General features: G+C 41.9%; 2 protein-coding genes and 1 long non-coding RNA gene across 4 annotated transcripts; 1 reads left to right on the top strand and 2 right to left on the bottom strand.

Moving 5' to 3' along the window:
- Positions 1 to 1,893: 1,893 nt before the first annotated feature.
- LOC139530240 (hyaluronidase PH-20-like) lies at positions 1,894 to 8,957 on the bottom strand. Of its 2 annotated transcripts, XM_071326449.1 has the most exons (5): positions 8,914 to 8,932; positions 8,706 to 8,818; positions 7,666 to 8,614; positions 7,342 to 7,431; positions 1,894 to 2,423 (listed from the first exon to the last, which is right to left on the bottom strand). In XM_071326449.1, the coding sequence occupies exons 3-5, from the start codon at positions 8,602 to 8,604 to the stop codon at positions 2,094 to 2,096; spliced, it is 1,359 nt and encodes a 452-aa protein (XP_071182550.1). In that variant the 5' UTR covers positions 8,605 to 8,614; positions 8,706 to 8,818; positions 8,914 to 8,932; the 3' UTR covers positions 1,894 to 2,093. The 2 variants fall into 2 exon arrangements, with proteins under 2 accessions (XP_071182550.1, XP_071182549.1); XM_071326448.1 differs by lacking the exon at positions 8,706 to 8,818 and having other exon boundaries at positions 8,914 to 8,957.
- A 6,585-nt stretch (positions 8,958 to 15,542) lies between these two features.
- On the bottom strand, positions 15,543 to 19,173 carry LOC139530238 (hyaluronidase-4-like). The gene is made up of 3 exons (XM_071326446.1): positions 18,214 to 19,173; positions 17,623 to 17,712; positions 15,543 to 16,918 (listed from the first exon to the last, which is right to left on the bottom strand). The coding sequence occupies exons 1-3, from the start codon at positions 19,171 to 19,173 to the stop codon at positions 16,469 to 16,471; spliced, it is 1,500 nt and encodes a 499-aa protein (XP_071182547.1). The 3' UTR covers positions 15,543 to 16,468.
- A 602-nt stretch (positions 19,174 to 19,775) lies between these two features.
- LOC139530237 (uncharacterized) lies at positions 19,776 to 22,418 on the top strand. Its single transcript, XR_011665982.1, has 2 exons — positions 19,776 to 21,887; positions 22,259 to 22,418. It is a non-coding gene; the product is annotated as an uncharacterized lncRNA (long non-coding RNA).
- The last annotated feature ends 1,488 nt before the right edge of the window (positions 22,419 to 23,906 follow it).

Here is a 23,906-nt window from a genome sequence, read left to right as displayed (position 1 = left end):
GAATAAAAGCCTGAAACTATGTCTAAAGACTGTTCACACCTTGTGGAAGCCATAGGGAACGGGATCTGGTTGATATCCCTTTAAATGGAGGATAGGCTTGCAATGGAAAAGAGTAGTTTCAGAAAAACAGCACTTCCTGGATGGATTTTCCTCAGGTTTTCGCCTGCCATATCAGTTATGTTATACTCACAGATAATATCTTGACAGTTTTGGAAACTTTAGAGTGTTTTCTATCCTAATCTGCCAATTATATGCATATTCTAGCTTCTGGGCCTGAGAAATAGGCAGTTTACTTTGGGCACGTTTTTCATCCAAACATCAAAATACTGCCCCCTAGCCTAAAGAGGTTTTAACTAGCTTCTCAAAGCACTTCATGATGACAAAAGTGAGTCCTATGGAGCGACAGTCATTTACGTAGTTACATTCGCTTTTTTGGGTACCGGAACAATGTTGGACATCTTGAAGCATGTGGGGACAGCAGACTGGGATAGGGAGAGATTGAATATGTCCGTAAACACTGCAGCCAGCTGGTCTGCGCATAGTCTGCACACACATGTGGGTTTGTGACAGAAACATTTTTGTGAAAGAGGCAACTAAAGGAGCTGTTTATAGCACAAGCACAAAAGATCCAACCCTGTTTTAGAATGGAGTTCATAGTGACAACCAAACCCACATTCCATGTGACAACCATCCACATTTTTTCCTGGCTAATATCCTTTCTGAATTTACAAGTATTCCAAGAAGTAATCATGTGTAATTACAAGTAATTACATGTGTTACTCCCTATCCCTGGCCGAGACAAAACACTAGCAACTTCAAACACACTTCAAACAATATCATGAGAGAAAGTGAGACTAAACAAAGTTGTCAAATTGGTAGAACAAAGGATAAAAGGTTACAACGTGAATGTAAGCTCACCTGTTCCAGGGATTTTCACACAAATTCCTTGCCACCCACCACACTTTGTAGGTCCCCTTTTCCTGCTCAAAAGCATTAACCCCTCACTACAAACCTCACGTACAGTAGGTTCCATCTGTGAGTGTGAATAGTGTAATAAATACCATTTAAAATAACACAAGCATATTGCTATTACATTGTTATAACTAACTTCTTTCAAAACAGGGTTTCTCACAAACTCATAAACAGATACAGAGAATAAGTTCTGCAATAGCTTTAAGCGTAGCATAGCAAGCGCTTGTGAAAACTTGTCACCACAGAGAAGACTTATTTATGTTTGATTTATGTGCAGTTTTCTGACTCCTTCAGGGGTATCTTTTTTTGAGAGTAACTGATGTAAACTGGCTTAAAATGAGTGTCTCTGTGCCTGGAAGGTGATATGAGAAAACAAGTGTATAAGACCACCACCAAATATCCTTGCTTTGTGGCATGACACGCAACCCACTGCGCACAGACGTCAGTTCAACGTCTATTTTTCATTTGTCAACTAATTGGAATTCAATGTGAAATCAACATAACATGTCACCATGTCATTACAAAAAAGATGAAATTCCCTTGCGTTGATGATTTTTTTACAAATCCAATCAGTTTTCCATGTTGTTTCAAAGTCATCACATTGACTGTTTTGGTTAAAATGACGTGGAATCAATGTTAATTCAACCTGTTTATGCACAATAGGAAGGAATGATTTGTTCCTAGTATTTTTTCTTCTATATGCTTGGTCAGCATAAGTTGGAAATTTAATGCTGAGTAATTGTAGATACTTAGCCAGTAATTTCATTATATATTAACCAAATATGTTAAAACACAGTATTTCTTTAACGTAATCATCCCAGTACCATTACTCAAATCCCCTAAAGACGTTGGTGTTATTGGGTTAAATGTCACAGGCTCTGCATACTGTCCAAAGGATATCAAATAATACTCACAACAATGTAAAATATTTTAGAATTTTATTTTGAGATAAATATGTAATGTCTTACTTTAGTGATTCAGTTCTATAGTGCAGGATTCTCAAATACTGTTAATCTAAAAATGAGAACCTTGATTATTTGCTTCAATCATATACACGTACCCTTACTGTGAATGCATTCGTCAGATTCGTGAGATTTTCTAAGAGTGAACCCCCAGGGAGGCTATACTTGAATAACCATTGGGGTCATGGGACGTGATAACTGGGGTGAGCAGCTACTGCCTGTGTAGCACTGGCAGGTGAACTTGTCTGCTAAGGTGAGTAGGTCAGCAGAGGAGGGTATTCCGATGGCCACGTACTTTCGCTGGGACTTTAGGAGGCGGAAGTTGTCCGGGTTCAGGTGCAGGTAGTCATTGGAGTTGTAGTCCTTTCTGACACAGCGGCCATTGCCCTGGCAAAGGACGTCACTACAGAGTTTGGCGGCAGCGGTCACGTTAGCGACGTATGGGTTGAGGGTGGATGTTAGGTATGTGGATAATGCTTCACATGAAGCCTGAAAGGAGAGAGAGGGGGGTGGGGGGTGAAACTGGAACATTTGTGCATCATGCAACAAATCTTTATTTGACATGAAGAATAAACATATCGGCTGTGTGAGTGTGTGTGTGTGTGTGTGTGTGTGTGTGTGTGTGTGTGTGTGTGTGTGTGTGTGTGTGTGTGTGTGTGTGTGTGTGTGTGTGTGTGTGTGTGTGTGTGTGTGTGTGTGTGTGTGTGTGTGTGTGTGTGTGTGTGTGTGTGTGTGTGTGTGTGTTCAAGTTATTAATGTGTGTGTGTGTGTGAGATATTAATGAACTTGTTCTTGGGACAGAATGTTGGATGAATTATATATAGAATAAAAAGAAGGGGGCTACAAATGGACATGTCATATCCAAGTGTTGTGCCACCTGACAACATGTGATATGATGATAAGCATAAACATGATTTACTTTCCGTTTTTTACATAAATAGCAAATGAAACAGCGTGCCATCATTGGTCAGCACTTCCTTCCGGAAAAAACACATGAATATCACGTTTCAACAATTTCATGTTTCAACAAGTAGTGATGAAGTCAATCTATCTTCCACTTTGAGCCATGAGAGATTGCATATATAGATTGCATATATGCATATCATTAATATTAGCTCCCCGTGTACTTTTAAGGACCAGCCGCGCTTCCCTGTTCTGAGCCAATTGTAATTTTCCTAAGTCCCTCTTTGTGGCATCTGACCACATTACTGAACAGTAGTCCAGGTGCGACAAAACTAGGGACTGTAAGATGTGCCTTGTTGATAGTGTTGTTATTGAGAACGCAGAGCATGATGAACACTGAAATAACAAAAATAACAAAGAATAATGACTGAAACAATCCTGGCTGGTGCAGACACACAACAGGAAACAACAACCCACAAAACACAGGTGGGAAAAGGCTACCTAAGTATGGTTCTCAATCAGAGACAACGATAGACAGCTGCCTCTGATTGAGAACCACACCCGGCCAAACACATAGAAATAGACAACATAGAACAAAAACATAGAATGCCCACCCCAACTCACGCCCTGACCAACCAAAATAGAGACATAAAAAGGATCTCTAAGGTCAGGGCGTGACACCGCTATAATCCTCAGTAATTTTCCATCCAGGTTGTCAGACCCCGGGCCAGGTCGATTAGAAAGGCCTGCTCGCTGAAGTGTTTTAGGGAGCGTTTGACAGTGATGAGGGGTGGTCATTTGACCGCAGACCCATTACGGGCGCAGGCAATGAGGCAGTGATCGCTGAGATCCTGGTTGAAGACAGCAGAGGTTTATTTGGAGGGCAAGTTAGTCAGGATGATATCTATGAGGGTGCCCATGTTTACGGATGTATGGTTGTACCTGGTAGGTTCCTTGATAATTTGTGTGAGATTGAGGGCATCTAGCTTAGATTGTAGGATGGCCGGGGTGTTAAGCATATCCCAGTTTAGGTCACCTCACAGTACGAACTCTGAAAATAGATGGGGGGAAATCAATTCACATATTGTGTCCAGGGCACAGCTGGGGGCTGAGGGGGGTCTATAACAAGCGGCAACAGTGAGAGACTTATTTCTGGAAAGGTGGATTTATAAAAGAAAAGCTTGAACTGTTTGGGCACAGACCTGGATAGTAAGACAGAGCTCTGCAGGCTATCTCTGCAGTGGATTGCAACTCTGCCCCCTTTGGCAGTTCTATCTTGACGGAAAATGTTGTAGTTGGGGATGGAAATTTCAGAATTTTTGGTGGCCTTCCTAAGCCAGGATTCAGACAAGCCTAGGACCTCAGGGTTATAGATGATAGATGTTAAAACTATGTATTGCTACCACTGTATCATCACCACTGTATCATCAGATAATGCTACCAAGGCATTATCTAAGTTTCCGAGATATGAAGAGTCAGAATATGAATGTCATCTGTTACAAGCAAGTTATGAACCTTGTTTCATGAACCTTGTTTCTTAGGCTACATATGTTAATATCGCCTATTTTTAGCACTTTTCTGGGTTGTTTGATTGTTGTCGCATAAAAAAAATATTTTGCTGTTTGATAACAAATTTCTCCATAATTCTGCTTAAGAATGGAAGGTTGGAGATTGGCCGAAAATTGCTAAGAGCTGAATAATCTAGATGACTTTTCTTCAGTAGGGGTTTCACCATAACAGTTTTTAGTGCGGTTTGGAAAGTGCCTGTGAACAGGGAGTGATTAACAATACCTTGCAATTAAAAACTGTTTTGAAGAAGGTGGTGCGGATATGATCGAGAAGGCAGGTAGAAGGCTTAAGTTGTGATATCACTTTCCTGAGCATGTCTGAGTAAAACAGGGAAAATAAATCCACAGTGCCTTTGCGTGATAGGCTAGGGCACATATCATCAAACTTCTCATCAGGTCTTGCTTGACTGATACCCAGCCTAATGTTGGTTATCTTATCTCTGAAATATGCCGCAAACTCATCACATTTAGATGTGGAGGAAAGTTCACTTAGGTTTGAGGGGGTAGGATTCATCAGGCCATCAATGGTCAAGAAGAGCATCCTTAAATTATTCTGATTAATAGTGATCAAGTTAGAAAAATGAGCCCGTCTGGCATTTCTAATGGCCTTGTTAAATATGCCAAGATGCTCTCTCAGAATATCATAATGGACCTGCAACTTTGACTTTATCCCCTTCCGCTCTGCCTTTTTGCAATTTCTCTTTAATTGATTTAGTTTCCTCACTCATCCAAGGGGCTCTCCATTTGGATGTGGACTTTTTCAACTTTACTGGAGCTATGGCATCAATGGTTACCCTTAATGTGCTATTAAAATGATCAACTAAATCATTACAACGGTAGCACAGAATAGGTGATGGAGTATTGTTCATGCACTCAATTAAATCTGTAGCAACGTCAGAGGTAAGATAACGTTTCTTAATAATGCCTTCAGTATTATCCTGTGCTATGGGCAACAAGGTAGTAAAAAACACACAGTGGTGATCAGATAAAGCAACATCAACAATAGAGGATATGTCAATAGAAAGTCCCTTGATAATAACCAGGTCCAGAGTATGTCTGAGGTTATGGGTGTGCACAGTAACATGTTGGATAAAGTCTATAGATCTCAAAATATTCATAAATTCAATGACCTTGGAGTCAGTTTCTTTGTCAACATGAATATTAAAATCGTCCAACACAATGATTTTATCATAGTTCTCAAGGACAATAGACAATAGCTCAGATAAATCAGTAAAGAAAGTTGGTGCAGTGTTTTGGTGGCCTATACAGGGTTCTGGCCAGCACTGGTGGATAACATTTAAACAGTATAGCATGATGCTCAAAAGACCCAAAGTCGCCAAACAAAATATCCTTACAGCTGAGAGCAGTATTAAAAGTAGAGGCTGTCCACCCACCCTCTTACCCTTTTCTGATAGAGTATCAAAAGCTGTAGTCCGGGGGGGTAGGCTTCAATAAGAGCGGCACTAGAGTCTGATGACAGCCGTGAGAAACATGCAATCAACTTTGCGCTTAGTAATGACGTCATTCATGAGAAAGGTTTTACTAGTGTTAAAAGCATATTCAACGGGGCATCTGCCTCGAGGTGACACATGGAATAACATCCAAATTATTAACGTTACAACCATGTTTATCTGACAGTCTCCAATATAACAGAATGGTAGGAGATGACAGTTTGTATAAACTCACTAGAAGGCGGAGTTAAAGGAAGATAAATTAGGTTACTCACAATAACCGTAGTGACATTTCCATAAGATTTGATATGCTTTCCAAGTCCTTTGTTGCTTATTCTGACAGGGAGAACTGGAGCACTACCAGACCCTGTCCGTCAGTCTCTAAAACAGTTTGCGATGTTGCTGGAAATAATCCTGAAACATCTCCGCACTTAGTAAAAGTGTGCTATCTGCACTGTTATTTTAGTTAGCAGTTATTCTGTCTATTCCCTCATCCTTGATTTCATTTACTTATTTCAGCAATTTCGAGGGTTTTCTGTATAGTTGTCAATGTTGGTGGGGCATATTATTCAGTTTTAATGTTACTCCTGAATAACTATGATAAATAAATAGTTTTTCTTCAGTGTATTTTTAGCAAAGATTTACTTTGTAGTCCAAAGTGTAAGAATACAGGTGAAATGAGTTACTGACACATACATGGTGGCATAGCAGGAAGACCGGAATGCTGTGAACCAAGAGGTTGTGCATTCAAATCCCACGTAAGGACATGTTGAATAATAATTACTGTATAAATAAACATACACAATATAGTCAAATATATATTGTAATTTGAAAACACTATGTTAAAAGCACTGTGTGTATCTTGAAGACTCATTTTTGTTTGCAGGGCATCACATGATTTCACAGGTGAAAAAAAAAAATGTGTTGGTTTACAGGTTCAGCGCTTTGCTCAAGGGCACATCAATAGATTTTTCACCTTGTCGGCTCAGGTATTTGAACCAGCAGGCTTTCGGTTGCTGACCCAACATTCTAACCCAGGGCTCTTCAACCCTGTTTCTGGAGAGCTACCATCCTGTAGGTTTTCCCTCCAACCCTAATCTAGCGCAACTGATTATAATAATTAGCTGGTTGATAAACTGAATCAGGTTAGTTATAACTGGGGTTGAAGAGGAAACCTACAGGAGGGTAGCTCTCCAGGAACAAGGTTGGCGAGCCCTGCTCTAACCACTAGCCTACCTGCCGCCATGCCAAGATCATCACATATGAAGTGTTCCAAAAACATACGTTTTCACATGTGCAAAACTGGTATATGTCACGTGAAATCATGTGATTTCTCCGTAAGGGTACTGCACCACCACTCACCACTTTTTACATTGAAGTATTCAATGACATTTAAACAAAACACAGTACAAATAAAATAAGTGTACTTTATATTTTATCATGGGACATAAAATAAGAAATGTGGAGGGGTGTATGTGAGATTACCTTGTCAGTATAGTCGGCACTGGCCCCCCAGAGCACTGACCCAGAGGCCCCCAATGCTGCACTTTCTCCAATACTTCTGATCAGATCCTCCTGGGAATGACAGACATACAGTATGACAGAAACCCCTGCATGAAACTCAGCTGAAGTAAAAAATACATTTGTAATAGTGTGTGCACTGCATGTCTTGAAAATGTTCTTGTGAGTTATCAGCATTTAGTGAGCACACGTTTTCATTGCACAAAGGTAACGATAACATAAAAGTATATTGAAATTGTGTAGCACTCAATATTGAACTATTAAGTAATTGACATCTAATGCCCTCACCGTACTGAGAAACTTATTTTGGTCACGGTAGAGTGGGCATGAGTACACATAGATGGGCACAGTGTAGGGGCGTTTGGGCAGAGCTGCCACCCTCACTGCCTCCTGAACGCGGTTTCGGACGAAAAGCGCCACGTTGGCGCTGTTGTTCAGCGATGCAGGCAGGTAGACTGAAGGGTATAGAGCCGTGCTGGACTCCCAAAGCCACAAAAGCTCGTCGTTCTGGCTCTTGGTCTTGTCGGAGCATTGCCCTGTGTAGTCTGGCTTCTCCCAGCCATAGTTGTAGCAATCGGGGAACAGATAGAACCCCCATTGCTGGCTGGGCCGCTGGCTGATACCTAGCATCATGGTTCCCTCCATGTAGTTGCGGGCTGCAGTCTGAAACTGCTTCTTGGCCTCAGTGGTTGCTTGTGATGGGGACAAAGAGGGGTCCTTCTCTCGAGCGTAGGCAATGGACAGTTGACGGTAAATATTCTTGGACCCCCAGTTTCTGTCCCACAGGGGGCGCCAGTCTTCCCAGTCAATGACGGCCAGACCCGGGGTTGTGTCAGAGGGGATGTAATGATTGATGTCACCGTAGGCCTTAATCAGGTGGGCCGTCAGGTTGCCCTTTTGGGGGATGCCACCATTGAACTGGTGATGGTTGTTGGGGTCAACGTGAGGGTACAGGCCCAGGCGGTCGACGTAGAACAGGGTGAGGAACTGACCAGGAACAGCAGCAGGCGTGGTCACTGCTTTGAAGGACCAGGTGTCCAGTGGGATCTGCAGCCTCTTGCATGCAGGGGTCGGGGTATTCCATATACCCACAAAAGGATGACCGTCAAACAGTGGGGGCTCCGTTGTAGGTAGGGGGGAGACGAAACTAAGACACGCCAGAAGGGAGAGGGCAAGGGTGGGGAGTAGCTGGGGAGCGCCCCTTTTCATCTGGGAGAACTGGTCCATCGTGACTCCTCTGTGAAAAAAAATACAGAAAAACATGTGTGGCAACTGGCAGTGGAGGAATATGACTTCCCAACAATCTCTGTATAGCTACAGTGAGGTACCTTATTACGTGTCTTTTCAGATATCTTTACATCTTACAGCCAGTGATAGCCATAGCAGAGAGAAAAGGTGATAGAGCCAGTGGTGGCAGTTATTAGAACGTTCAGTACACAAGCTGCGAATGACAATGTTCAACTGTTACAAAGTCAGATGACAGACTAATATTACGGATATTACCAAATAACCAGAAGACAGCCTACTAGTCCTTACCTGTGCGTAATACACGGTTGGAGCGCAATGACACAGTAGAGAAATCATATTTTTATACCTTTGGGTTAATCTATTCCATTTGATGTCATGTTGTGTCAAGTGCTCATTCAACATGTTCCTGTTTGTTGTACATTATGATTTATCATTCAAGAGCTTTTTCCGTGGTTCCAAGAATGACTGTTATTGACTATGTAATAGGCAGATTAGAGAGAGACAGAGCAGAGCAAGGACATACAACGGTTCATATTTGCAGAATTTCAATCTGGCTGTCAAGGTATACTTGTCTCTGGTATCTGAAAATAACAGGAGATGATATATCACCTGTTATTGTAAAGCTATTGCTCGACCTTTTGACAAACCTCAGGTCTTGACAGAATTCTTGACATATGAAATGGGAGTTGGTAGAACTAAATTCTAAATTCTTAAGCCGGCCTGATTGGACAATATACCCTATGCACTTATAATGTCACTTTCTGCAAATCAAACATTTTCCATGACCTGATAGAAAAAAAATAGGCATATTAATAATATAATTTTCATTTTCTTCTCCTCTGGATGGGAGCAAGTTGCTGGCACATCAGGCTCCGAATCAGATTGCAGGCTTTGGGGTGAGAGAACAGTTAAGTGCTTTGATCAAGCAGCTACCACACTTATGTCAACCAGTAGAACAGGTCTGGTACATTTCTGTGAAACTATTTATTTTACTGTTATCTGGTCTCCTATCTCTTTTCTGTACTCAGGAAAACACAGATGCCCTTCAAGGCACCTGACCTCTGGAGTGTGCGGAGGATATCAGTGTTTATCTGCAGTTAACAGCCTAATACACTGTTACATTGTGTGTGTGTGTAAGAGAGAGAATGTGGCCAAATAATCATGCAATAGAATCCAAGTGTTAGGGCTCACTTTCAGGGACACTTTAAGGGTAATTTAATGGCTTCTAAGGGCTGATTTAAGGGCTACTAATGGCTGATTTAAGGGCTGATTTAAGGTCTACTAATGGCTGATTTAAGGGCTACTAAGGGCTGATTTAAGGACTACTGTAGTAAGGGCCAAGAATCTTGGAGAATTGTCATTGATACATTGTCAATTGGAAAATAGTCAGCCATGGTTCTTGATATCAGCATCCATTTACTGTGATTAATTAAGTTGCTTCGATTAGGAGGAAAATGAAGAGACAAATTAATGTATTCAAAATTATTTACATTTTTGGTAACACTTTATTTTAAGCTGCACATTTTAGCTACAAATTTGTGGTTTATAAGCGTGTATACAAGTAGCTAATAAGGCCTTTATTATGTCTTATAAGCCATATATAAGGCCTTAATTTGTGTTTTTTCTAATTCAAACATTATAAGTCATGCGTTAATTGCCCATCCTTAAAAACCTCATTGTTAGTCATAATAAAGACATATTAGTATTTAATAAAGAGCAAGTTACACTGTAAACAGACTCATAGTATGCTGTCTCAATGTAGAACTAATAAAAGCATAGTACCTTAACATATGTTCCCTGTGCTAAAGTGCTACCTTACATTCTCTAAGATGTTGACATATATCATTATTTTAAGATGGTCATACCATGGATCATTTAGCTATTTGATTTAAAATTTTAGGACCCCTTTAGGTATTCATAAAAATATCTACAAAAATGTTTGATAAAATATTGAATTTGACCTTCACTACCGAATCCCATAAAAACGCATTGAATAACACATGCATAAATGGCAAAGAAGACAGTCAACATTATTTTATAAGGAATAAGTGTTTGTCCTATATCTAGGAGATATAATAAAGCTTTAACAAGGCACACCTGTTAATTGAAATGCATTCCAGGTGACTACCTCGTGAAGCTGGTTGAGAGAATGCCAAGAGTGTGCAAAATATATTTTGATATGTTTAACACTTTTTTGCTTACTACTTGATTCCATATGTGTTATTTCATAGTGTTGATGTCTTCACTATTATTCTACAATGTAGAAATAGTAAAAATAAAGAAAAACCCTTGAATGAGTAGGTGTCCAAACTTTTGACTGGTACTGTATATATATATATATATTTTTACACATATTTAACACCTTTTTTGGGTAGGTACAAAACTACCTCAATACTTCCATTCATTTTTTAAACCGTTACCGGTTACTTTCAGACGATTCCCGTGACACTTGTGGGGGTCGTAGAGTAAAACGGAGAACATCATGTTTGTGAAAATCTCCCCTTTCAACATTAGTTTGTTGCCCAAATGCTTCAGGCACTACAAACAGAAGATGGCACATCAACGATACAGACTTCAGACGAGTCCTGTGGGGCTGGTGGGGGTCATTGAGCAAAACGGAGACCACCATCGTGTTCATGAGAGTCTCATCTTTCCATAGAGTGGTCATAACTCTACAGTTATTCGGACTCTATAGCCGTTTTCGTGAGAAGATAGATTTTCGGGATGACAAACACTGCTGTATCTCGGCCACCTTCCACCACAGTTGCGGAAGGCCGCCATAGGCGGATGCGATGGATTGAGACGCAGCTCATGCAACAGATTTCTCTCTAACTTCAAGTAACAGATTTTAATGGGGATTTTTTTTATTATGGTACCTAGATTGGCACACCGGTAAGTCCATAGACTCTAGGGGTAAGGATTGGCCAGTTACACATGACTAATAATGTTCGATAAAGAAAACATTTAATAGGCCTAATAAATGTCTAACAAGATATAATAACAACCTTATTAGGAATTTACACACTTACAAACTACAAATTAGTTTCTAATATGTGTCCCTTAAAATAAAGTGTACCATTTGTATGAATTTTTTTGCAGTCCATTTACCTTCAATCAACACTTTTCACATGTTTCATAATCCTTGTGTATTTGTTTTACTATCTTGGAATCCTTGAACAAAAAAATCACAACATGGCTGAGATGAGTAAGTTACTGTGAGCCACCATCAATCACTTCACTTAATACACTTATTAATTATATATTTCTTTTTTATTTAACCCTGAGTTAACAAGGCAAGTCAGTTAAGAACATATTCTTATTTACAATGACGGCCTACCAGGGAACAGTGGGTTAAATGCCTTGTTCAGACGCAGAACGACAGATCTTTTACCTTGTCAGCTCAGGGATTCAATCCAGCAACCTTTCGGTTACTGGCCCAATGCTCTAACCACTAGGCTACCTGCCACCCCAATATACTGTATTAGCCAGCTCCATTGCCTGCCAATCAAGACTGATGTGATTCTGAGATTAAATTCCACTTTGAGTCAATGCTCAATACTCAAAAGTAGACATAATGATAAATACAGGAAATGTTAATGAAGTATGAACTACTTACAGTTGAAGTCGGAAATTTACATACACTTAGGTTGGAGTCATTAAAACTCGTTTTTCAACCACTCCACAAATTTATTGTTAACAAACTATAGTTTTGGCAAGTTGGTTAGGACATCTACCTTGTGCATGACACAAGTAATTCTTCCAACAATGGTTCACAAACAGATTATTTCACTTATAACTCACTGTATCCCAATTCCAGTGGGTCAGAAGTTTACATACACTAAGTTGACTGTGCCTTTAAACAGCTTAGAAAATTCCAGAAAACGTCATCATGACTTTAGAAGCTTCTGATAGTCTAATTGACCATTTGAGTCAATTGGAGGTGTACCTGTGGATTTATTTCAAGGCCTACCTTCAAACTCAGTGCCTCTTTGCTTGACATCATGGGAAAATCAAAAGAAATCAGCCAAGACCTCCACAAGTCTGGTTCATCCTTGGGAGCAATTTCCAAATGCCTGAAGGTACCACATTCATCTGTACAAACAATAGTACGCAAGTATAAACACCATGGGACCACGCAGCCACCATACCGCTCAGGAAGGAGACGCGTTCTGTCTCCTAGAGATGAACATACTTTGGTGCGGAAAGTACAAATCAATCCCAGAACAACAGCAAAGGACCTTGTGAAGATGCTGGAGGAAACAGGTACAAAAGTATCTATATCCACAGTAAAAACGAGTCCTATATCAATATAACCTGAAAGGCCTCTCAGCAAGGAAGAAGCCACTGCTCCAAAACCGCCATAAAAAAGGCAGATTACGGGTTGCAACTACACATGGAGACAACGATCGTACTTTTTGGAGAAATGTCCTCTGGTCTGATGAAACAAAAATAGAACTGTTTGGCCATAATGACCATCGTTATGTTTGGAAGAAAAAGGGGGAGGCTTGCAACCCAAAGAACACCATCCCAACCGTGAAGCACAGGGGTGGAAGCATCATGTTGTGGGGGTGCTTTGCTGCAGGAGTTGCAAATGTGTCTTCCAAATGGACAATGACCCCAAGCATACTTCCAAAGTTGTGGCAAAATGACTTAAGAACAACAAAATCAAGGTATTGGAGATGCCATCACAAAGCCCTGACCTCAATCCAATAGAAAATTTGTGGGCAGAACTGAAAAAGTGTGTGCGAGCAAGGAGGCCTACAAACTTGACTCAGTTACACCAGCTCTGTCAGGAGGAATGGGCCAAAATTCACCCAACTTATTGTGGGAAGCTTGTGGAAGGCTACCCGAAAAGTTTGACCCAAGTTCAACAATTTAAAGGCAATGCTACCAAATGATAATTGAGTGTATGTAAACTTCTGACCCACTGGGAATGTGATGAAAGAAAAAAAAGCTGAAATAAATAATTCTCTCTACTATTATTCTGACATGTCACATTCTTAAAATAAAGTGGTGATCCTAACTGACCTAAAACAGGGAATTTTTACTCGGATTAAATGTCAGGAATTGTGAAAAACTGAGTTTAAATGTATTTGGCTAAGGTGTATGTAAACTTCCAACTTCAACTGTATATGAACCACTTATCCATACACATTACACATCAACAAAAAGTAAAGCATCCACAAAGAAACATGCCTTATAATGCTGCTACATCAGTTATAAGACTAGCCCTTAGAAAGAACATTTGGTACATTGTACAGTGCCATAGTGCATGGGTAAACAACAACATGAACAAAACTGGCAAGATTTTAAACATTTCTGTTCTTTCCATTCAAATAAAATATAGTCCATATGTAACTTGTGACATATAATGGTTTACATTCCAGTTTAGTATGAACATTTTACATATATCATTTTACACAGTTTCACACATTTCAAGAGTAACCTGGGTAGAAGACACTGAATTTGATGTTGCAAAAAAAATTGCTTCTAAGTGTCCTAATTAGTATTGACAAAGTACTAAGGAGGAAAGGCAAAGGGTGATGAGATTAAATGCCTTGTCTCTTCAATTGCTGGTTACCCACTTCAAATCAAATCAAATCAAATTTTATTAGTCACATACACATGGTTAGCAGATGTTAATGCGAGTGTAGCGAAATGCTTGTGCTTCTAGTTCCGACAATGCAGTAATAACCAACAGTAATCTAACCTAACAATTCCACACTACTACCTTACACACACACACAAGTGTAAAGGGATAAAGAATATGTACATAAAGATATATGGATGAGTGGTGGTACAGAACGGCATGGCAGATGCAGTAGATGGTATAGAGTACGGTATATACATATGAGATGAGTACTGTAGGGTATGTAAACATAAAGTGGCATAGTTTAAAGTGGCTAGTGGTACATGTATTGCATAAAGATGGCAAGATGCAGTAGATGATATAGAGTACAGTATATATACATATGAGATGGGTAATGTAGGGTATGTAAACATTGTATTAAGTGGCATTGCTTAAAGTGGCTAGTGGTACATTTTTACATAATTTCCATCAATTCCCATTTTTAAAGTGGCTGGAGTTGAGTCAGTATGTTGGCAGCGGCCGCTAAATGTTAGTGGTGGCTGTTTAACAGTCTGATGGCCTTGAGATAGAAGCTGTTTTTCAGTCTCTCGGTCCCTGCTTTGATGCACCTGTACTGACCTCGCCTTCTGGATGATAGCGGGGTGAACAGGCAGTGGCTTGGGTGGTTGTTGTCCTTGATGATCTTTATGGCCTTCCTGTGACATCGGGTGGTGTAGGTGTCCTGGAGGGCAGGTAGTTTGCCCCTGGTGATGCGTTCTGCAGACCTCACTACCCTCTGGAGAGCCTTACGGTTGTGGGCGGAGCAGTTGCCGTACCAGGCGGTGATACAGCCCGACAGGATGCTCTCGATTGTGCATCTGTAGAAGTTTGTGAGTGCTTTTGGTGACAAGCCGAATTTCTTCAGCCTCCTGAGGTTGAAGAGGCGCTGCTGCGCCTTCTTCACAACGCTGTCTGTGTGGGTGGACCAGTTCAGTTTGTCCGTGATGTGTACACCGAGGAACTTAAAACTTTCCACCTTCTCCACTACTGACCCGTCGATGTGGATAGGGGGGTGCTCCCTCTGCTGTTTCCTGAAGTCCACAATCATCTCCTTTGTTTTGTTGACGTTGAGTATGAGGTTATTTTCCTGACACCACACTCCGAGGGCCCTCACCTCCTCCCTGTAGGCCGTCTCGTCGTTGTTGGTGATCAAGCCTACCACTGTAGTGTCATCCGCAAACTTGATGATTGAGTTGGAGGCGTGCATGGCCACGCAGTCGTGGGTGAACAGGGAGTACAGGAGAGGGCTCAGAACGCACCCTTGTGGGGCCCCAGTGTTGAGGATCAGCGGGGTGGAGATGTTGTTACCTACCCTCACCACCTGGGGGCGGCCCGTCAGGAAGTCCAGGACCCAGTTGCACAGGGCGGGGTCGAGACCCAGACTTTCTATCTGCACTTCAAGCTTCAATGTCAGAGTGATAAGTAAGGTTTGCGATTCTTTTTGAACTGTGAATCAATGAGATGTCCAGTCTAAATATAACTTTGCTTGAACACCAATGTTTGCAAAAAGTCATAGCACCGATGTTGCACAACATTCTTATATGTCACCTATTACACAGTGATCCATGTTGAAGGCCATGTGGCCAAAATGTGATGTGGTTCCTAACATGTTCGATAAAAATACACCAATTTGATAAAGGCTTTTTCAAATTGCGCAGTGTCTAGGAATTTTTTCAACTTTATTGTTCCTTTAATAGTCAAATTAGATAATCTATTTAAATTAATTATCATTCAATGATAGGCTTACCATTAAAAAATAAACATCAAGCTTATTGCTATATGAAACTGCACACTATTAGGGGAGACTGGAGCCACACTCTCAGATACCTTTTCATTGGCAGTGCTAACAATGGTACCAATATTGATAGCGGTGAGGTGACAAGTTAGGAAGTTACCTCACTTTCAGCAAATAAATGCTGTTGCTGGCAACGCATGCCTAAATGCAAAATGACAAAAGAATTGAACCAGAGTGTATATTGGTCCCATTGTTAATATAATCAGACTTTACAAATGAAGTATGTATGAGTTATGAATGTGTTATGTAGTCATTATGCAGGTACCCTTCAAGTAAAGCGTTACCCACTATAATACAGGACCCCTGTAGGAAGACGGCACAGCATTACGTAATAGCAGTTCCCATGGAAGTGACTTCAAGCTCTGTCTCCCCTACCCCAAACAACACAAGACACCTAAAGTGCTATTATCAGACCACAGTCACACAAAGGAGAAATTCAATAGAAGGAGCAACACCACCGAGCTAAAGCTGTTCCCGGTTTGTGAAGCAGCACTTTCCCTCTGCTCCTCCTCCCCATCCTCCGCCTCTCCCCCCTCCTCTTCCTCCTCTTCTGCCACCACCTTGTTCAGGCTATCACACTTCTCCCCGGCGTGTCCCTCGTAGCAGTGACAGTGGAACCTCTTGGCCAGTAGTTGGAGCTCATGCAGCGAGTGCCTGCCCATGACCTTAAAGTCCCCGTCCCCCGAGGGCTGAATGTGGTAGCTGTCTCCGCTCAGATGGAGGTAGTACGGGGCGTGGAGGTCCCTGCGGACACAGCGGCCGTTGCTCTGGCACAGGAAGCCACTGCAGACCTCTGCGGCCCGTGTCACATTGGTGATGTATTGACCCAGGCGGTGGTTGAGGAAGGACTTCACCTTTGTGCAGTTGTGCTGAAGACGGGTGAGAGAGAAAGAGGAGGGGGGGAGAAAGAGAAGGAATGGGAGCAAGAAAGAAAGAAGGAGTAAGTATTTTTGTTTAACTAAGAAAAAGTCAAACAACTGAGGGCATTGTGCAATTCATGATAATCCATTGACATATATACTTTAGCGAGCACTACCATACTGTCATAACTATTCTCTGTGGGTTGTCAACTATTGTCAACTAACAATTTTTTCCCTCTCTATATTTATAGCATTAGTATGTAGTTTTGTGCAGATTTTTTAAATACTTTCTACAGCAACTCAAATTTCAAGAGAAGAATGTTTGTAATACACTTAGGAATGCATGACCTTTCTTCTCAAAGCCTCATTTTGAATGGCAGATTTACACAGGCCTTGGAAGTGTTGACAGCGAAAATAAGTCAAAACAAAATGAAATTGATGTACAGCAGATGCTGCCCCTAGGGAGCACTTTATTTTCATAGCTTTAATTAAGGATTTTCCTTTCTCAGAGCTGTTAATTGCCTTATCGCCAGTCTCTTTAGCTCTACCCTATTCTAGCTTGTGTAACACTTTGCTAGTCAAACTGTAACACTAATTATACATTATACAAAGGGTGGGTCTAATCCTGGATGCTGATTGGTTAAAACCACATTCCAGCTGGTGTCTTATTATGTAATAGATCATTTACAGTAAAGATATATAATGAGACTCACTTTGGAGGAAGTGAGGTTGAGGTCTCCCCAGATCACAAAACCAGCAGCCCCCAAAGCAGCACTCTCACCAATGGTGTGGATCAAGTCTGTCTGCAATACACACAAAGACACGCACACAGGATATTACACCACATTCTATATTACACCACATTTTCTTTATACACATTTTCTTTATACAGCCACAAGATGGTGCTAATGTCTCCTCGAGGCAGGATTGCCTGCACTCAACTGACTAGACAGTTGACTGCTGAGAGAGACAGAGAATGGCAAGATAATTTTAAGAAATCATTAAGAAATAAATTATGTCATAACTGATCCTGTATATAAAGGATTACACAGGTTTTATAGTGTGGAATATTAATCAGTGAATTACAACCCTATTTGGATCATGTATCATGAAGTGCAATGATTTGTTCTAGCCCAACAGCAACACACCTGGTGGCCTTGATGATAAGTTAATTTGTTGAATCAGATGTGTTAATGATGGTCTGGATAAAAAACATACACATCCTGTAGCTCTCCAGGACCAGATTGATAACCAACTGGTCACTTGATTTTAGACCCTTGGGTTACTAAGTGTAGCAGTCTTACCGTGGTGAGGAAGGCCATAGCCTCATCCCTGTACCCTAAGCGTGTGTACACAAATGTGGGCAGCTCAAAGTCATGCGAGGTAAGCCCAGCTATCCTCAGAGACTCCAGCACCCTGAACTGGGAGAAATGGAGGTTGCTGACACTGTCTGTTTGACTCTTCCTGATAGCCACTGAGGGGAACAATGCTGTACTGCTATTCCACAACCAGAGCAACTCGTCGTTACGCAGGCTCTCTCGCAGGGGGCAGGAGCCTGTGTAGTTGTGCTCATGCAGGTTGTAGTTGTGGCAGTCCGGATAGAGGTAGAAGCCCCAGAGTCCATTGGGGCGAAGGCGCGTCCCTAGCTGGACTGTCCTCTGCATGAATGCCTGGGCACTCCTCTCAAAGCGTTTTCGCGCCAGCACCTCAATTTGTGATGGAGTCACATTGACATAGGCCTGTGCGATCATCTCCCGGGACTTGCATCGGTAGATGTCCTTCTTGTGCCAGTTGCGGTTCCACTGAGGCCGCCAATACTCCCAGTCGATGACTGCCAGTCCAGCAAAGTCCTCAGAGGGCATAAAATGGTCGATGTCCTTGTACGTCTTGAGGAGGTGGGCCTCCAGGCTGCAATTCTGGGGGAGGCCTCCATTGATGGGGACACCATGGTCCGTGTAAAAAGGGTAGAGGCCCAGCCGATTGGCATAGAAAATGGTGACATTCTGCCCAGTGCGGATGGCCCGCGGGCTGCCACTGATGTGGAAGAGGTGCTCTAGGTTGGCCTGGACATTGTACTTGACAGTGCACAGGTCCAGTGGTGCATTCCAGGCAGCAATGAAGGGCTTGCGGCCCACCAGGGGCAGCTTGGCGGGCTTCTGGCCGAAGACGGCATGAAAAAGTAGCAGGAGCCAGGAGCAGGTGAGGGCACAAGCCACAGGCACGACGTGGTGATGGTGGCCACCGCTGATGGGCAACATGATCATCCTGGGGCTTGGTTCAACTGGAGGGGCCATCAATCATCTTGGAGAGAAAAAGGAAGAAGACAGAGAGTAAGATAGTGAATGATTCAGACAGAAGAAGAAAAGAGAGAGAAAGGGAGGGAGGGAGAGAGGGAGTGAATGATATAGAGGGCTGATGAAGAGAGAAAGAGAGGGAGGGTGAGGAAGAGAGAAAGAGAGAGAGAGGCAGTGAGTGAGAAAGAAAGAGCGAAGACATCACAGATCATAGATTAGGAGTCGTTTGATCATATAGTGTTTCAAAATAATGTTAATCAGCTTAAAGAATATTCAATATTGTACAACAACGTTAATCAGATTACAATACAGCCTTTATGACAGTGCAGGATGTTTCCACAGAGGCGAAGAGTTTGCACCTGTGCGAAAAGTTAGCTGCTCAATTAAAATGGCACCGGAGAAGAAGGCTGACGTTTTACGTGTTTTTTATTCGTTTATTTACGTTGTTTGTAACTTATTTTTTTACTTATTTTGTACATAATGTTGCCGCTACCGTCTCTTATGACCGAAAATAGCTTCTGGACATCAGGACTGCTCGGGAACAGGCCCAGATCCCCGTGATTTGCGCAAAGAGGAGGCGGAGGAAAAGGGGCCAGAGGGTGGGCTGCCTTCTGAGAATTCGTAGGCGATCGAATAAACCCCCACTTCCTTCCATTCTGCTAGCAAACGTACAATCTTTGGAGAATAAAATCAATGACCTACGCGGGAGATTAAACTACCAACGGGACATTCAAAATTGTAATATCTTATGCTTCACGGAGTCATGGCTGAACGACGACACTATCAACATACAGCTGTCTGGTTATACGCTGTACCGACAGGATAGAACAGCGGCGTCTTGTAAGACACACTATCTACCTAGAGAGTTTTCATCTGTATTTTTCATAACTGCTTTACGTACCACCACAGACTGAGGCTGGCACTAAGACAGCATTGAATGAGCTGTATTCCCCCATAAGCAAACAAGAAAACTCTAACGCAGGGAAACTTAAATCCGTTTTACCAAATTTCTATCAGCATGTTAAATGTGCAACGAGAGAGAAGAAAACTCTGCACCACCTTTACTCCACACACAGGGACACATACAAAGCTCTCCCTCGCCCTCCATTTAGCAAATCTGACCATAATTCTATCCTCCTGATTCCTGCTTACAAGCTAAAATTAAAGCAGGAAGCACCAGTGACTTGGTCGATAAAAAAGTGGTCAGATGAAGCAGATGCTAAACTACAGGACTGTTTTGCTAGCACAGACTGGAATATGTTCCCGGGATTCTTCAGATGGCATTGAGGAGTACATCACATCAGTCACTGGCTTTATCAATAAGTGCGTCGAAGACATCGTCCCCACAGTGACCGTACGTACATACCCCAACCAGAAGCCATGGATTCAGGCAACATCTGCATTGAGCTAAAGGCAAGAGCTGCCGCTTTCAAGGAGCGGGACTCTAACCCGGAAGCTTATAAGAAATCCGACGAACCATCAAACAGGCAAAGCGTCAATACAGAACTAAGATCGAATCGTACTACACCAGCTCTGAAGCTCGTCGGATGTGGCAGGGCTTGCAAACCGGGCTACAAAGGGAAGCACAGCCGAGAGCTGCCCAGTGACACGAGCCTACCAGCCGATGTGAGTAACACCTTAAAACAGGTCAACATTCATAATGCCGCAGGGCCAGACGGATTACCAGGATGTGTAACACCTCCCTCTGCAACTGGATCCTGGACTTCCTGACGGTCCGCCCCAAGGTGGTAAGGGTAGGTAACAACACATCTGCCATGCTGATCCTCATCACAGGGGCCCCTCAAGGGTGCGTGCTCAGTCTCCTCCTGTACCCCCTGTTCACTCATGACTGCATGGCCAGGCACGACTCCAACACCATCATTAACCCTTTCATGCGTGAGTTCCAAATATCTCTAACGGTCGCCCCAGCGTGAGTTTTTTTATGCACGTGATATTAGAAAGTTCTCTCCATTCCAGAATGTGTTTGTTATGTAACAGTACATTTCATTCGCGCTGCCCTCAAACAAAAGCACGCAGCCTGTTTTTATTTGTCAATTTTAAATTATTTTCTAACAAGTTTTTTATTTTCTAATAACAGTTTGAAATGAGGTGTGTTCCGCCTCATTCATTCACATAAAAGTAGTCATTTTTACTTTTGCGGACCAATTAATTTTTTTGACATTTCTGACCCGGACAAAATTCCCCAAACACTTCTCAATTGTTTGTGCAGGACATTTACTCATCTGCCGTCCTGCATACACGTGTTCATATTATTCCACCTGTCGCCTGCATCGAAATCAACGTTGTTTTCGTTACCAATAATACCTTTGGAAATGTGTGCGTTTCTATCAAAGTGCCTTATTACGTTATAATAGTTTCTGCATGTCGTGTTATGTCGTTTCTACTGTAGCATCATGTTTTTGTGTATATTCCTTATAACCGCGGACACGCGATGTAACGTTACTCATTTCATAACATTTATGGTGTTATACTCAATGCTTAGGTAGCTAGCTACATTCTCCTATTAGCTCTGGAAAACAATGCTAATTGCGTCATGGAAGTATTAGCATGTGTTGTATTTTGAAGCTACCCTGGCCTTATGACTCCCAAGTGGGACAGCGTCTCAGTGCTAGAGGCGTCACTCCAGACACCCATCTTCAAATCAAGACTGCGTTTCTATCAAAGTAAGTGCCTAATTACGTTATTGTGTCGTGTTATACCGTTTCTACTATAGCTCACTGTGTGAATGGAGCATAATATATTTGTATATATTCCTTATAACCACCTTTTATGGTGTTATATTCAATCGTGCTTATGTAGCTAGTTACATTATTCTATTAGTTCTGTAAAACAATGCTAAATGCGTCAGAAGTATTGGCATGTTGTATTTTGACGCTACCCTGGAAAAATTGAAAAATATCTTATACCACTTGGTCGTTTTCTGAGTGCATTCCACAAAGCTGTTTATCATCCACTGCCCCCATTTTGAGGTAATAGTCAAGCACGCAGTCTGGTTTCATATTTCTCTGTCTGGTTTGTTTCTCTCTCCCGTCAGGTGGTCCACCTTCCCTGTGGCCGACATGGTTGCTGTATGGACAGTGGAGAGGACATGGACGTCTCGTTTGTCATGCCACTTTACTGCCAGCTGTTAACATTTCTTATTTTGTATAACGGGTCATTTAGGATGGTAGTAGCGTTGATGAAATGCAGTCATAGCAGCAGAACTAGAAAGCAGTCTTTACTGTCACCAGGAATGTATACATTTCACTAATTGTGGTTGTCCCCCACTCCTGGCTCTCTCTTATCCTGTAGCTCCAAGGCATAGCGATTGGTCTCTACTATGTCTCCCACCAGCTCCTCTGTCAGAAACAACTTGAAGCACTCTGCCTCAGTTGGAAATGGCAAGGGGCGTTGCACTCCAGACTGGGACTCATCAAAGCAAACACCAGGGCCAGGAGGGGTGAAACAGCAGGGCCAGGAGGGGTGAAATGACTGGTGGCCTTCCAGCTACCACAGAACTCCTGTACTTCATCCACTGTTGGTATGCCTCCATCACCACCAGCATCTTCAAAGGGAACTGGGACTTTGTCAGTGGACAAGGGAAATTCAGATTCAGGGTTCTCAATGGCTACAAGGTTGGGGGGCAGCTCCTCACTGTCACTGTCAGAATCTGATTCCTGACTTTCATTCTCAGACTCATTGTCAGAATTTTAAAAAATCTCCAGAATTTCCACATTTGTTTGTTGTCTCCTTTTGAAAGACATTGCTAATGCTTCAGCTCATCTCACTAGCTACATACATAAACAACAACACTGAATGGTTTAGAGTGAGAGGGTACGTGGTTGACTGCCGGGACGCGCCACTTGTATCAATAAATCACTATCAGAAAATGTTTTGTGTGGCAATTATTTGTGTATTTACGGTTTTATTCACATGTTTTCAAATCTAGGTGACAAATCATGCATTCCGATTCTTGCACAGATTGTAATGGGCACATATGTGTGTAAAATACTTTTTTGAAGGTTGTACTGATTATGATGAGCTAAGCTAATTCCAGCTGTGTAGTCATGTTTGTTGACATTCAATGCATTCTGGGTTCACGTAATCGTCTGTTTGACCAAAGATGTTCACTCGTTTTTTGAGGAAAGATGTTCACTCGTTTTTTGAGGACTTCCGGAAATGAATGGTGGGATGTGAACGACGGTAGACGACACACCCCTTCAACATGCATACTATAAACAGACCAAACTCATCTCTTCTTCTCTTATTATCTTCGGTTTCTGTGAGGAAAAAAATGCATGGCTGCGCGCTGAAACTAATTGTCGGATTACTTTCGATTTCTAAAAAGTGCTTTACCTAATTATTTCGATCAATGGTGTGCTCACCCGTGATGTGATTAATTATACATAGTAATTGCTATTAGCTAATTCATATTGTAGTTTATGTCAGCCGAGAGTTAGAAAATATGACTGCTTGTGTTGGGTCAATCTTTCCTCAGCGCTAGGACAAATGTAGCCTACATTTTTCCGGTTAGGATGATTGTGTTATGCTATATATTCTTCTGTGAATATCTGAACATTGAATCCAAAAATAAACTGCTCACATTCTGGACATAACTGTGTTTGTGTAAATAGTTTCTGAAAAAAGTGTGGCCAGCTCAAACGCTGATTGTTGCGTCATTCGAAACTGGCCGTTCTAAACGA

Source organism: Salvelinus alpinus, chromosome 9, assembly GCF_045679555.1.
Source record: "Salvelinus alpinus chromosome 9, SLU_Salpinus.1, whole genome shotgun sequence".
In the NCBI taxonomy this organism is placed as follows: domain Eukaryota; kingdom Metazoa; phylum Chordata; class Actinopteri; order Salmoniformes; family Salmonidae; genus Salvelinus; species Salvelinus alpinus.
This window is presented reverse-complemented; position numbering and strand designations above follow the sequence as displayed.